This window comes from Cotesia glomerata, linkage group LG3, assembly GCF_020080835.1.
Source record: "Cotesia glomerata isolate CgM1 linkage group LG3, MPM_Cglom_v2.3, whole genome shotgun sequence".
Lineage (NCBI taxonomy): Eukaryota > Metazoa > Arthropoda > Insecta > Hymenoptera > Braconidae > Cotesia > Cotesia glomerata.
The window spans coordinates 5,319,741-5,336,246 of record NC_058160.1 but is presented as its reverse complement, the minus strand read 5'-3'; the positions used below and the strand labels follow the sequence as shown (position 1 = coordinate 5,336,246).

The 16,506-nt window shown below is 27.6% G+C and overlaps 1 protein-coding gene across 1 annotated transcript in view; it reads right to left on the bottom strand.

The window, feature by feature from the left end:
• Positions 1 to 15,210, bottom strand: part of LOC123261217 — a 67,792-nt gene extending 52,582 nt beyond the window's left edge. The window contains exon 1 of the mRNA XM_044722761.1: positions 14,344 to 15,210. Coding sequence (XP_044578696.1) covers positions 14,344 to 14,369 — 26 coding nt within the window. The 5' untranslated portion in view covers positions 14,370 to 15,210. The remainder of the gene's footprint in view (positions 1 to 14,343) is intronic.
• Between the last annotated feature and the right edge of the window lie 1,296 nt (positions 15,211 to 16,506).

Here is a 16,506-nt window from a genome sequence, read left to right as displayed (position 1 = left end):
TACAAGTCCTGTACTATCCTCCTCATTATTTTATAAATCCCACGTTGGAATACCCGGCGAAATTATAAAAATAAAAACGTAATTATTAATTATTAGCTATCAACTATTAACCATAACTTTTTAAAAAATACACCCGCACTGTAAGCTCCAGCATATGCATGATAAATACCCCCACGAATCTGATAAATTTATAACATTTAAGATATAAGATACAAGTTACGCAAACAACATTGTGGCTAATTATTTTGTTGCACCAGGGGCAACATCTGAGTACATATTTTCCAACGAACACGATAGTGTTCCGCGTTCCAAGTATTTTCTCTCAGCACGGCTCCAAGAATACCGGGCGTAACAGCAACAAATTGCTCCGTTTGTAGGTCTCCATTGTATTGTAAAAGGATAAAAAAATAAAACAATGTTGAAAAAATATCAAGTGAAGAAGAACGCAAGGATGGAACTAAATAAAAATAAAACCATAGGATTGCGAGTTGGCGTGGTCGTGATGAAAAAAAAATACATTATACTTCACTCTTGACTTGCATTTAGCCGTGCATTCCCTTTCTACAGTCGAGCATTAAGTGTAGGTGTGTGAGTATGTGTGTTCGTATGTTATCCGGCAGATAACTTTAAGAGAATTTAAGATGGTAAACATTACACCAGGATATCTCGATTCGAGGATCATTTTACTCGGGTTCAGAGTACATGCATTTACCAGGGACTTGGAATAGACCCTTGCTGGCTTTAACTTTACTTCGCTGAAAGGGCGCAAATCAACCGAGGGGCTCTGCTCTCTAACTTGCTAAAAAAAATATACGAAAAAATTCACCTCGTTTTGTTTTTACTTTAGCTTGCTATTTCTCGTGCCGATTCCGGTTGGTTAATGTTACTGTGCTCTTACATACCACGTGGCTGCAATCACGGGTAATGTAATTTGTGTATATGATCTCGAGTGGAGTTAAGTCACGAATTCATTATATAATCATGTTAGATCTTTCCTGATAAACCTTGACAATGATTAATTAGATTCCCATTAATCTTTTTTTTTTAAGTTTGCTTTATATTTATCGTACACTTTTGGGTAAGTTGCTTTTTAATTGCTGTGAATTATTTCATCCTGGATGATTCATAACTCAGTTAAGTGGAAGTTGGAAAATCGAGTGATTAATCAACTTTAAATTTTATTTGCTAGTAGTTGACTTTTATAAAATGTATATATTATAGATGTTTAATAATTAAGAAGTTAAGATTGATTAATGTTTTTTCAACTAAGAAAATTTGAAGATTTTTTATATTGAAAAGAAAAAAATGTTAGATTAATAGCTCAATTTTATTTTCTAGTCAAAGAAGATAATTGTATAATCAATTTTTAATTGGAATAAAATATGGAAATCGTTGCATGATTATTTTTATTTTGTATTGATTTAAAATTTGTTATTCTAACAAGGAATAATTTTTTTAATTATCGGCATTTTTATTTTTAGACATTTTTGATAAAAAAAGATTTTTGTATAAAAAAAAACGAAACTTTCTTAATCAATACGAATCAAAATTTTTAATAAATTAGATGTGGTTCCTAAATTAGTAAAAAAATGAACATAATTAAGAAGAAAAAATCTTGAATCTAAAAAATTATTTTGAATTAGAAAAAAATTTTTTTTGGCTTACATGAATTTATACTTTTTTTCAAAATAATTTTTTTTATTGAATCAGCTGAATTTTTTTTTCAAAGGCAATACTTTAAATTGTATTTTATAAAAATGATATTAATAAAAACTGTAATTTTTACAATTACTTAAAATTTACTTCTTAGACAGTTTAAGAAAATTTTATTTTAGAATTGTGATTTTTTTTTTGATAAAAACAAAACTAACATTAAAAACTTTAAATTAAATTGAGTAAACCTTGAAAAAAAAAAAAAAAAATTAAATTACTTTTAATTTAAAATAAATTTTAAATCACAGCAGAAGTTGTTAAACTAATCTAATTTCGTTTATTTCAAATAAAATAGACCAGATACACTGATCATTGTTATAAAGTTAAAATCGATCAAAAAGGCACGTGTTGGTTCTATCTAACATTACAAACGCTTCGATTCTTTCATTAGGTTATTTCTCGTTATTCTTTAATTTGTAGGTCTTGGTCTGGGTCTGGGGTCTATAGATACAGATATAGATACAAATATAAATGTGTATGGTATAAAGGCTCTCGCACTTAATCAACGCTCGCGTAATTGGGTACCAGCCCATTCTCGTGTTGCATATATACTTCTCCAGCATTATTGCCTCTTACTTCGTGCAGAGTACTACCTTTTATACAGCCACAGCCACGTACACTCGAGTACAAAGTGGGTAAATTGTCAGGATCATCAGCAGGCATAACCTTATATTTATATATTTATACGTACAACGTACATACACACTTACGTATAAATACAGTATATTATACATACACCGGAGAACCATTAAACGCCTTAACATCTGTTTGATTTTACGTTACTTGTTTTTCTATTTAGCAAATAAATCATCTGAAGCGACCTCGACCTAAATTGAGGTCGATTCACTGACGTTCAACTGTTATAATGATGTAAGGATAAGAAATATACCCGCGGCACTCGCTCAGCTGAATCCTTGAACTTGAATTATTAAATGGCTTGTATAATATTCTTTTTTTTTTTCAATTATTTTTTGATTTTTTTTTTTATAGAATTTGTTTTTTTAATAATGAAAGAAAATTTTAATCCGTAAAAAAAATTGATAATTAGTTTGAAATTATTAACTTTTTATCGATTGATATTGATAGTTATTATACGACAGTAATTTTCACTTAAATTGAAAAGCAAAAAATTAAAATTTTCATAAAAATTTAATATGTTTAATAAAAATTCAAATTTATTTAAAAAAATAGTCTACTAAAATTTATTTAAAATTTCTGTTAACTCTATTTAAATAATTATAAAAAAAATTTTAAAATTTTTATGATAATTAAATTTAACAATTAACATTAAAAACTTTACAAGTTAATTATTTAATCAATTTAAAATTATTTAAATTCATTGCAATAATACCACTTTATCCAAATGTTTTGCCGAAATAATAATTGTTTATTATCATTAAACACAATTGATGCTTAGCGGCTTAAATAGTAAAAATCATAAAGTATATTCTTGAAAACTATAAAAATTGTATTATTTATCATTAACAGTTTTTACTTAAAACCGCTTAAATATTTAGAACTCCTAACCCAATGTTTTTAATTAAGTTAAACTTTGTAATTGTTGTTTTAAATTTAATAAAAAAGTACTAGACTTTTTTCTCAGTGCAATTTAATTTAAAAGTGCAACTGCTCTCGGTTAATTACCAGCAATTTGAATGTCATAAATAAAATAAAAGTACATTTTCACTAGAGTGAGTAACAGTGAACCCATTTATACATATTCCGAGAGAAAAATAATTATCCACCACAATTAACCCATATATTATACAATATAATTTTCGTAACGTTAGATTTTTTTATATACTCGTGCTTCGGTGTAATATATGTACCAAAGCTAGCAGTATTTAATTGCAATTGATTAACAGTTGTCTCAATTACATAAAACGAAATAATTTTTACGATTTATATTATATGTATTCAGCTTAAAGGCTGGGCTTGGTTAAAAATGTGCCAATGAATACAATTATCTGTTATAAAAATAAAACAAATCGGAAGTTTCCTTCGCCAACAGATTTATTTATTTATTTATTTATTTATCTGTTTATTTATACATTATCCACATAATAGATAAGTTTGCTCTGCAATGCAAGGAGCTAAAGATCCGTTACAGAGTTACGTTATTCACCTGTATTTGTACTTCTTTTATTTAATAGTAAAACCATCCGATCACTTAATGAATAGTAATTCTAGAATAGTTATTATATTATTATTATTTATTATTATATTAAATATAAGGGAGATGTGAGTAATCTCGAGTAATTATTAAATACCTACGGACCTTATATTTACATTTAATAACATGTAATTAATCATAATTATAATAATTGCTATTTATGTTCACTTATTATTTTATTTAGAAAAAACAACAACTATTTAAATATTTTAACATTTATAATTATTATCTATAATTAACTATTATAATATTGTTTATAAAATCTTCGGGGTCTTGTACTCAGTAATTCTATTTTGATTAAGGCTGATACAAAGACGATGTAATGTTAGTAATTTTTTCATTTATTTTGACGTTTTATCGATGATTAAAACACTTTTTATCTTTCTGTTAAATTCATTAAATTATTATTATTTATTTTTTTTTAGTAAAAAAAATTTTTAAAGTTGATTATTTGAATAATTCATTAATAATACTTCCTATAAACACTGCAGCAATTATTATAATAATTATTATCATTATTGAATTAATGAGCAAAAGGTAAATGATTAAATCTGATGTTTATAAATTTTTCTGTGGATACATATGAAAGCGAGAGGAATATAAGAAAAGAATAAAAAAAGGTAACCGGTGAGAGTGTTTCGTGAAACACGTCGTGTCTCATTACCGAAGCTTGTCACCTCGGTCATCTTGGATTTGTTTTTACCTCTACACTATCATGGTACAGTGAATAGTGCCGGATAAAACGGTGGGTGGCGAGCTAGGTCTGTCCCCACACCGTTAAGGTCAATGTACAAAACATCTCAGTTGCATAAACACACACATCTATCCATGAATACATCACATACATACCCTGTATATATCCATATATACATATACATACATATGATATGCAGTGCTTCAAAACAACATGTAACATGTTACATGTTACATGTAACATGTTATATGATGTTACTCGGTTAGGTTTACCTACCTCATTTAGAGTTAAGTCACCGAGAGATATATTAAAGTTGAGCTACGAGCAATGTTAACTAACGATTAAGTAAAAGTTACCTCCGGGCCCCTCGTACCCAATCAAATTAAACATTTATTCTATTTATACTATTATCATAATAATAGTAAGAATAATAATTATAAACATAATAGTGCCGGCTTTATCTCCTTCACATCCAGGAAATTATTTAAAATTACTTTCCAGGATATAATAACTCTATGTGATCACATTAAGTGATCATTTCCTACCACCATATATTTCTAATGACTGCGGTTCATGTCACATCGTTTCCATCATTTTTAAAGTTTGATAATATAAACACCTTATTCTATTTTACAATTGATGCTATTAGTATCATATTGCTATTTACAATCAATATTATTAAATTAAAGAGCGGCCTAACACAATTTTCAGTGAAAGTAAAATTAAAAAATTACAAGTATTTTTTATTTAATGGTGTTGAATTTAATTGATTTTTTCTGTTCATGCGTGTGATGTTGCTTATTTTGGTCACAAGTATATACACTGATAAAAAAATTGACTTGACTCAAGAGCCAAACTCTTGGACCAAGAATACCATTTTGAAGAAAATGATATTCTTAAGTCAAGAGAATAAATTCTTGAGCTAAGAAATTATTCTTGGTCTAAGAAAATTTTCTTGAGTCAAGAATTTATTCTCTTGACTCAAGAAAATATTTTTCTTCAAAATGGAATTCTTGGTTCAAGAGTTTGGCTCTTGAGTCAAGTCAATTTTTTTATCAGTGTAAATGTGTGCAATTACTTTTTCTTTTTTGACTTGAGCTGTAGACACTGTTCTGTATTATGTATTATTTTTATTAACTAAGTATTTTGTATAAAATGTAAATAGTGCTATGGGAAATTCCCAAGAAGCAATAAATAAATTAAATTAATTGATTTTTTCTGCACTGATAAGGAAAATTTATTTGATTGAAAAAATCTTAAATGAAGAAAATTCACCAAGAAAAAGTTTTACTTGAAATAAAAAAATTAATTAGGAAGATTAAAGTGATCTTGATGTAAGTAAATTTATTTTTAAAGCAAGAGAATTTAGTTTCAGTTGAAAACAAAATTTTTTTTACTCAAAAATTAATTTTTTTTGTGTATTAAAAAATTTTATTTTATTAAATCGGGAATAAAAATTCTTGAACTAATGTATCTATTTTCCTTTCAATAAATTTTGTACAGTTCAAAAATTTGTATATTTAGTGCAAAATATTAAAATTTTTTTAGTTTAAAATTTTTAATCCAAACAAGTTAAATTACTTATTGATATAGGATTTAAAACTATCGATTTAAATGTATGAATACTAAGTAATCAAAAACATTAAGAATAAAACGATCGCAATATTATTTTATAAATTTTAAACTATCATTAAAAATTAAATATTTTCTAGAATTTAAATTAATATTTGAAAAATTATTCAATTCCATTAAAATTTTTAATCAGAGTTAAATCAAAAATCATTAATAGATCCTAACTATTTCCTTATAAAATAAAAATCTAAAGGTTTTTGATCTCTTAGAAACACTGAAATCGTAAAACTCTGTTTTACGACGACTGTATTTGAGCCTACATACAATTACTAATTCTCATTGTAGTCCGCGAGTATTATACCGAAGAATTGCACCCCCTTAGACTGAATGCCTGACTAATACTCTATAAATCGGCATGGTTAAGCTTAATTTTCTTACTCTACTACTACAACCGCTTTAATTTTTTTGTTTTTTCCAATTCCAACCATTACCCTATTACTTAAACATTGGAGAGATAAAAATAATATATTTTAACCACCATTGGTAATGTAACTTGAGCTATGGATCAGTTCACGAGCGCTAACCACCAATAGCTACAGATTGTTCTGTAAGTACGGGCGTATAGCGTCGATTACTCATTTATACGAGGCCATTATCCCTTCCATATAAAAGTGCCACCCGCGAATAATTCGCCTGTAGTTGCGTAGGCACTGGTTGTTCCTCCTGAGGATTTAATTTTAAAAATAAAGCATCCACGGATACTGATGCTCTGTACATATTCTATCTGGACATAACAGCAAAGGATAGACAGATAGACGGATATAGGATAGGAGTAAAATAAAATAGTTGAGGAGATAGTGTAGGGTGTATATGTATATATATATATATATATGCATGTATATGTATATATATACAAAACACAGTACCAGGGAACATACAGCAGATAGAGAGTAGAGGAAAGAAGAAGGATTCATGAGAAACATCTTTATCTATAGATCTGAAGTCCGGATGGGATCCCAAGTGCTTCAGAGAGCGACATGCACCAAGTATTAACATTGCTAAAAACCTTTTTCTCTTTTCTAGTCTCTTAGTCTATATATATACACACTATATATAAATATATAGGTACTGATCTATCTTGTTCTCTCGCTCTCGTTTTCCGTCCTTCGGGCGTCTCGTTTATTCTCGGCATCGGAGCGTATTACGGCTATTCATTAACGTGTAATTGACTTTTCAATACGAGTAGGCGGAGGAGAGAAAGAGTAAGAGAGAGAGAGAGAGAAAGAGAAATAAAATAAAAAAATAAATGCAACAGACGGGATGAGTTACGATCGGATAATCCGACGTTCGATTCGAGATCGAAGAAAGATCCTTTGCTAATGTGTACTTTCGGGATTGCTCTGGTCGTTAAGGCTCCACCTCATCATCTTACATCAATACGCAACTTGATACTGCTCTATCAGAGCTAGTAAGTTTTCTTTTTGTTGTTTATTGTTTTTTTTTTTTTGGTAATAAGTAATAACATTATTAGTATTTGGACAAGAATCGGTAGTGTTTTAATTAGTGTTTTATTAGCTATTATAAGCTATTAAATTCTTCACAGGATGCTACTTTAATTAAATTGCAAATTTTTTTAATGAAAAATCGAGGATATTATGACAGAATTTTTAATTATTATGGAATTAGAATTTATAGAAAAATTTAAGGCGTGCTCGTCGATCGGTTAGATTTTTTTGTAATTTACTTACTTGAAAGTGGTGTAGAAGTTAATTGATTATCAAATGAGTATAATATTAATCATTAATTTTGACCCAGTTGTAATGTAATCATTGAGAGAAAAAAATCGCAGTTATAAGTACACAAGCAAAATTTTTTACTTAATAAGTCTTGAGGTAAATAAATCAGAAATTTTATTAAATCAAAAAATTATTTTTACAAATAAGATAAATACATACTAATTCAGACAAATATTTACTCAACTTAATTTAAAAAAATTCATCTTAAATAAATGTATTTACTTATTGTGGCTGTGAATAATTTTATCAATCCAATTTTTCAATAAATTTTTCTACAAAAATCTGATAAAATATTTAAAAAAGAAGTATTGAAAATAAAGATAATATTACATCAATCAATATATAAAAAAAAAATTTTTTTTTTTTACGACTACAATTTTAAATTCTAAAAATGGAAGTTTGACCAAATTTTATCACTTGATTCATACTTAACATTAGAATTTTTTAGTTAAATAAAAAGTGTGATCAATTTGCACAAAAATAAAGGGAAGAATAAAAAAAAGCAGATGGTATAATTGTTACAATTATTCCTAGTTCGTAAACGGTGTTAGTATTTAAAGTTAATTTGCATTCGCTACACATTCCTTCGGAGCTTATGCGTAATAATAATAATAATAATAATAATAATAATAATAATAATAATAATAATAATAATAATGGTACAACCGGGGGTATTTTCCGGAGTTTATTTAAAGGAAAAGTATAACTAGAAAAGATGCTGAAAAGTTGAAGTTCAAGTAAATCTAAAATAAGTTACTAAAGTTATATGAAAACAACGGAGTAGTCTACATTTTATGGTCCAGTATTTCATGGATCAGATAGACCATAGACCAAGCCCGTACACATTAAAATAATTCTTCTTCTTTTCTCAGATTTCCTTTCTCTCTCTCTCTCTCTCTTTATCTTGCAAAGATGAAAAATTCCGCATTTTCTTATTATCTGGAGCACTGGCATAACTTGTTACATTCTCAGTAAAAGTCACCAGCACAGTATAGTGATGCAGTGTCCTTAACTTCTATTCGCTTGTATCGCAAAGAGTGGAAACAGCAACAAGAAGAATAAGAACAAGAATAACAAAAGGAGTAAAGAGAGAAAGGAGTATAGCTGAGTTACTTAAACTATACTGCTCTCCAATACTCATTTTAAGAATTACCGTTTAGATGATTATTCTTTCACTCTTAAATCTTTATCTTTGTCTTTTCTCAAATAACCAATTTAAATCCCATACTTATTATTAGTGTCATTTTTTTTATTTTATTATGCTTTACAATATACTTAAAAATTTAAACCGTTATAATTTTATTGTCTATTGTCCATTTTTTTCCATTTTTAACTATCTCAAATTTTTTATGATTCATTAAATTTATTTATTGCTTAATATTTATTGTTTTGTCTTAATTGTCATTTTAGATTTTTTTATGTAGCTATTCCGAATCTAAAAAACATTGGTAATCGCTATTTATTTTCATTTCAAGTGATAATTAGATGACATTTTAAAATTATAACCACAGAATTTTCAATACACCAGAAAATTATTCTATTAAAAACTTAGGACGTTCATGCAGTGCTTTAAAGTCAAATTAGCACTAACTGGTCACGAAATTTATCTAAGAATTTTAAATACGTTATTGTCATTAGTCTAATTTGGACCGGAATATTATTTTTAAACGCAATTTTTAAGTGAAATGGCGAAGCGGTAACTTCATGAAACTGATCCTCAAAAGTGCAGGGTTCGAATCCTATCGAAGTAGAAATTGATATCTTAAACTATCAATTCTTTTGGTTTTAATATTTTTACTAACTGAGCTGATTTTCTAAAGGGTATCTTTTCATGTTTTAAAAGAGCAGTTTTTTGAACTTTTAAATATTAATTACTTCGAGAATTATAAAGATTTCTAAATGAAAATCGAATTGTAGCTTCACAACCGATAGCACTTTATAGCTAAATTAAAAAAGTTCAACAAAAATATTTAAAATCGAAGATAACCAGTTTTTTGTCTCAATTCATCAAAAATGAAAAGATACCCTTTTGAAACTCAACTTCTCAACTATGATATCTAAAAATTAGTTACATAACTAGGAATTCAAATTTCGCGCGCTTTAATCCTAACCAATAAGGAATCAGTAACCATTCTTTCGAGATTTTCGATGCTAAACTAACTTCAGTTCAATCATCAATTTTATATTATAGGATATATTGTCAGGTACAAGTAAGTAATAAGGCCTAACTAAGCGATATCCGTAAGGAAATACTATCAAGGTACAAATTTATTATCGACGATAACTATTAAAAAAATTTGTTTGTTTTTCTCATAAGAAACTTTCACTTTTTCTTGTTTAATTCTTTCATTTTTGAAAAGTGGTGTTTTTTCATTTTCTATTTTTTTAAATTGAAAAAAAAATTTTTCATCTGGGTTTAAAACACAAAAAAAATTAAAACGAAAAATTGAAAATGGTAATCATCGAAAAAAATTTTTTTCAAAACAGTAAAAAAAAGAACAGAAGACAACTTTGATTAATATTTTTTATTAAAAACTGCATTTGAAAAAAAATTTTTTTTTTATTATATTTTATAAAGAATGTCCCTAAATAATGATTAACATAAAAATGGATCTATATTTTTCTTTTCATTTCAAATATCTCAACTAGATCTTATTATTCACAAGTATCTCATTTAATTTTTGCCCAAAAACTCTATCTGCCTACGTTAAACGGATTTCTAGATAATAATCTTCAATAAACAAAAAGTTTTAAGAGTAATATACGTATACATCGTCATAATAATTTCAACAGATTGTAAAAGCCTGTCAATCAAGCTGTCGGTTCAGTTACTATTGAAACATTAATATTCCCAACAATAAAAAAAATAATTATATCGACACCAACGGAGCGACAGAACATAATCGATAAAAAGCACATACCCATGCTCATAAAATATTTAATTATTTCCATATAAAGTTTAATACCTTGAAGAGAAAATAGTGAGTACAAAAAGTACAGGATAGTATTATATATTTATATATATAAAATATATATGTGGTGCAGTAGGAAAGGCGTAGATACTCGACAAAAGTTACGTTATATTTAATAATATCATTCATCTTATTGGTCACTTATTCACAGCATGAGCATAACATAAATAACCGTGTAAATTTAAATATCTTCAGTTAGTTTAATTAGATAACGGAGTGAATCGGCAAAATGTAACTCGTCTACTCAAGTATCGGCTACTCAGTTTTACCCGAGCTTGTGCCTCTTTTTTTAGTTTTAATATTCACTCACTACAAACTAGCTGCAGGTACAAGTAAATGTACAGTATCCTAGTCTGTATACCTAATAATATAATAATTTAAATGATATAACATTATTTACCTCAAGCACGCGTTTTAGTAAGACTGTCTTACTAACAATGCTCGAGACGTGATATATATAATATATAATATACATATATAAGTATTAACACAAGCATAAATAAAACGGTGTTAAAATATTTAACAAAACAAACAAAAACTTAAACATTATTCTAAAGTGTGATCCTGAAACACAGGAACGTTAACGGAACGCACGTGTCGTGGTTAGTTGACCACTTTAATAGCGTTTTCGTGTTAAGTTCACGACTTCGGTAGCCGTAAGAGAACGTGCTAGTGCTAGTGCTAGACAATTTAAGGGCATTGGCACTTGATAAATTTTTACCCGTTTAATAATTTAATAAATTATTATTTATTATTTAATCATGTTCATTGTTAGTCGCAGTCAATTTTGTTGACAGCACACCATATGAAAAAGTATTATGATACTTTTATGGAGAAATATTAAGATTTATTTAGAAATAAATGATAGATTGTTCAAGCAAATTACATTACAATCAAAATTGGACATAAATTGTTAAAAGTTTTAATTTATCCAAAAATTGATGCATGTTCATTGATCGCAAGTCATTTTTTATCAAATTAAATAATTTATTGTTTAGTAGATTTATAATAAATCCAAATGATAGTTATTTTAAGAGAAGTTAAAAAATTTTTAAGCTGCATTCAATTATTAATTTATTACACAACTCAATTTCAAAATACTGTACCCAAAATAATAGCTTGAAATTTAAAGAAGCTAAACCTCATTAAAAAAATAATATCAGTAAAATATTTTTGAAAAATTTTAATTCACAAAATTTGTTTTACGATTATTAGAATTTTTTAAAATCAAATTTAAATAGACTGAGACATCAATTATCAGTATCATCGTAGATCATGATTATCGTATTTTTACTAAATTTTTTTTTTAATTTTGAACTTATGCTAAATTTTTAGCCAAATATATGTTAATTTAAATACCATAAAAAACCTCAATTTACAATTTTCCATGATTTTTAAATGAAAAAATAGACTATTTTTTATTTTTTTTTTCTATGAATCTATCATTTATTCTGTTTTCTTATTCTATTAAGGTATAACGCTTTTATTAAAATTCATAGTTGATTTTTTAATAAAAAAAAATTTTTTTTCAAGTCATTGTAATTTCAATTAGAGTCCATTGAACTCACGTAAGTTCATCATTTAAACTTTTGTATGTTTACATTTCTCAAATCAAAACAAAAAATCACTTGACAAATATTTAAAAAAAAAAATGTAATTACTTAAAAAAATTTTTTTAAGTGTTTAATTTTCATTAAATTTTATATTTTAATCATAAATTTTTTTATAAAACATCTAGACTAAAAACTGATAAAAAACAATCCCACAAGATATGATTCTCATTAGCAAAATAATGATAGAAACTAAATAACTACAACCTTTTGCAAAACACATTAAACCTTGTGTTGCAAAGTTCATATAAAAAACAAGAATCCACGAGTTTTTGCGTTATGCACTTACATTTGAAAGAAACACCTATCATATCATCTTATTATTATATTATATATTATGTGAGATTACTTGGGTAGGAGTTAGAATTTATCGTAGGTGAGAAATGAACTACCAGGTTTTTAAATAGAAAAGTATCTATTCCAGATAAATCAGTGGTTGGTTTGATTTTTTCGGATAAATCTTGGTTTCAAATGGTTTGAAATATACTTCACATTAGCCAATAAATTAGACTCGTTAAATGTAATATCACATTCCTGGATCAGAGATTATAAATTTAAAGCGTAGTGGTAGTGATCTTGGTAATAGGTAATAACTTTTACGAATGTTATATATATATATTTTAAAATCAGAGGGTAGTCGTGCGACACAAGCCCGTCGACTAGCTGTAAATCGACCATACCGTGACGTAAATGATATTAGTCATCGAGAGTACTCGCGTTCGCTTCCTCCTCATCATCATATTATTTTTATTCTTATTTTTATTCATACTCTCAAAGCATCTTCTATTTCTTATATTTATTACACATTTTTCCTATTCCTTTTTTTTACGTTTTTATCTATAATTTGCTTTTGCTTTTGCTCGTGCTCTTGCTTTTGCCTTCCTCATCATGTTGTATCAATGATCCACCGACACGCTAATATTTATGTCTGTAGAACTGTGGTTACAATGTCCCGTTTGATTTAACTTTGATTTTTTTTAACTTAAATAAATAGACTTTACTTCTTTTTGCTTGCTACCAAGAAAATTGAATTAAAAACTTCATTTAATTTAATTTATTATAATTTTGCAGTAAAAGTCATTTGCAATCAAAGCGTTTTTTATTGAATTAACGATTAGGATTTTTTTGTGAGTATTATGTAAAAAGTTTTAATTAAAATTTTTCTTTCACGTTTAATGCAATTTTTTTTTTTAATTTTGCACTTTACAATTAATTTTCCAATAAAATATTTTTTAAAAATGAAGAAAAATTGTTTTTAATAATTAACTTTGTAATGAAAATTTTCTTTTATAAATTTATCATTAGTTCATAATTTGAAAAGTACGATAAGAAAATATTTAAAAAATTTAGACAAATTTTCTATTAAAAAAAAAACTTTAATTCAAATTTCATTAAAAAGCTTGCAAGAAATTTTCTTGAGTATTGACAATGAAATCAAAATTTTTTAATTTGCAACTCCGAAAATTTCAAGTCAAGTTTACTATCAAAAATTAAAAATAAAATTTTTTTATAATTAAATTTGTTTTAATTATTTTTTTATAAACTTACAATTAAGAATTATTTAAAATAAAATCAATTTTAAATTTTCGTCTATAAAATTGTGATTAAACTTTAATAACATTTTTTTCTATAAAAATAACATTCTTCTAACTTTCAGTAAAAAAATGTACAATTAAATTATAAATTTTACAGCAATTTTCCTAATCGAATTTATTTAAAAATTTTTCCCAAAATTTTATTAAAAAAATCCGTGATCAATAAATTAGCCAACTAAAAACTCATTAGAAAAAAAAAGTACTAAAAATGTAAATACCTTGTAGCGAAACTCTTCTTATCCATTTTGACTCCAAGTAATTTTGCGTTACACAAAAAAATAGTCGAAAAAATTGCACAGAGAAAAAAAAATAAATCACAAAAAAAAATGTGAAAAAATTCACAGAACTCGCACAATTTGTTCTCGTTGACTCGTTCGCGGGGTATAATAATGCAATATATTAAGTTACCGGAAGAGATAGGCTGGGTGAAGAGTTGTAAGATTGATAATAAAATGTCCTTGTATGAACCGAGGCAACTCTTCACCTTGAAGACGTGCAGTCAGAAACAGAAAGAGTCTCGGGCTCTTCTGCGTTGGCTGCTGACGCAAGAGTGGGCGAACAATTCCAATTGGCTCCTCTCACTCTTTCTTTTGCGAGAGGACTGTGTCTGTTGTCTCAGAGGATCTGTTCTAGAGGGAGAGTTGTGGAGAACTCCTCACCGGAGAGAACAGATAAGACGAGTGGAACAGAGGACTAGAGACTAGAACTGTAGACGAGTGCTATGCACCAGAGTCGAGTGTTAAAGGGAAAGAGAAAAATTACCAAGGAAGAGGTGGACAACGAGGTGCCGGAGAAGGAGGAGGAGGAGGAGGAGGAGGAGGAGGAGGTGGAGGACGATGAGGAAAAGGAGATGGATTATGGTGATGACGATGAAGAAGAAGGAAGTGCCGGTACGTGAATATAGTATGGATATATTTGTATATGTATGTTATGTTATATTACGTTATGTTATGTATTCGTATCGTTGTAAGAAAGATATTACGGTTTTGGCTCGTCGAGAGGAGAGAGAGAAACTACTATCTTCACTGTTCACTCTGTTATCTGCAGTCAGCAGTGTTCGGTGTTCGGTGTTGTTAGAGGCGAGCACCGCGTAGTAATGACATGGTCTAGGAGATGCCGGTCAGTTTTGTAATAGGGATGGTAAAAAGTGAATTTTACTCAGGTGGGGAAACCAGCCACTGACCAATAGTAAACTCCCGAGTTTAGTCTTCCTAGTCCATCGCTACTCAGTTGTGAACTTCTGGGGCTCCAGCTTCAGGACCAATTGCAGTACTTCTACATTCCTTAGTTACTCTTTACCACATGTTTTGCGTTCTGATGATAATTTATTGGGTGATGCTTATCTATTTCGATTATTTAACTCCTGCTATTATAGCTGCTTTACTCGATGGATCGATTGATAAAAACAAGCGGGAAAGGGAAATTTCCTGTGCAGGGCTCACACGTTTGGCTGGTAATTAAAGATTTGAGAAATTAGGAAATTTTAATACTTGAAAAAATTCTATTGATTTAATTTTCAAATTCAGGAAATTTACTTTTGATTTAAATGTTTAACAGTTACTAAATTTCGATCTATGAAAAATTTTTTTGATTGTTTTTGTGTTAATGTTTAATTGATTATTGATAAATTATTGATTATTTCAAATCCTTGTCAAATATTCAAAGAAATGTTCTAATACAGCCATATATGACTTGGTATGACGATATATGGCCTATTTAACCATATATGATCAATGATCATATAAAGCTATATATGAGAATCAAAAAATAATTTATTATAATTAAAAAATTTTTACTTTTTTTTAAAAATGAATACTTTAGTTAATACATCATTTTAAATAGAAATTGATTTAGTAGTTGATGAAATTAATTAACCAATGTCGAAAACAAGCTTCTTACGAAGTATAAAAAAGATTTTTATTTTATTTAACACCTCAAAATTTAAATTTTTTTTTTTTTAATATATTTATTGAATATTCATATTTACATATATATTTATACAAACTTTGTACAATTCATATATTTTATTTAAGTTCATTCATATTTCCTGGCCATTTTTGGCTTCAGCTTATATTAAATTTTATTTTATTTTAATGATAATAGTTACAATAATTTTTTCTGCCCTCCAGGCGGAAAGTGGCAACTTTCGGCCCGCTGCGCTAAACGAAATTGCCGCTTTCCGCCTCTGTCGGACAGAAAAATAGTATACAAACCTATGGCAGCAAAATAATAAATATCTCAGATCACATATGTCGACCTCGGCTTCGCCTCGGGCAACATATATGTGTTCTGAGACATTTCTCATTTTCTTGCCACAGGTGTGTAATATACTAAAATTTTTCATAATATAGTTTAGTAACAGCATTTAGGAAAAAATTTTA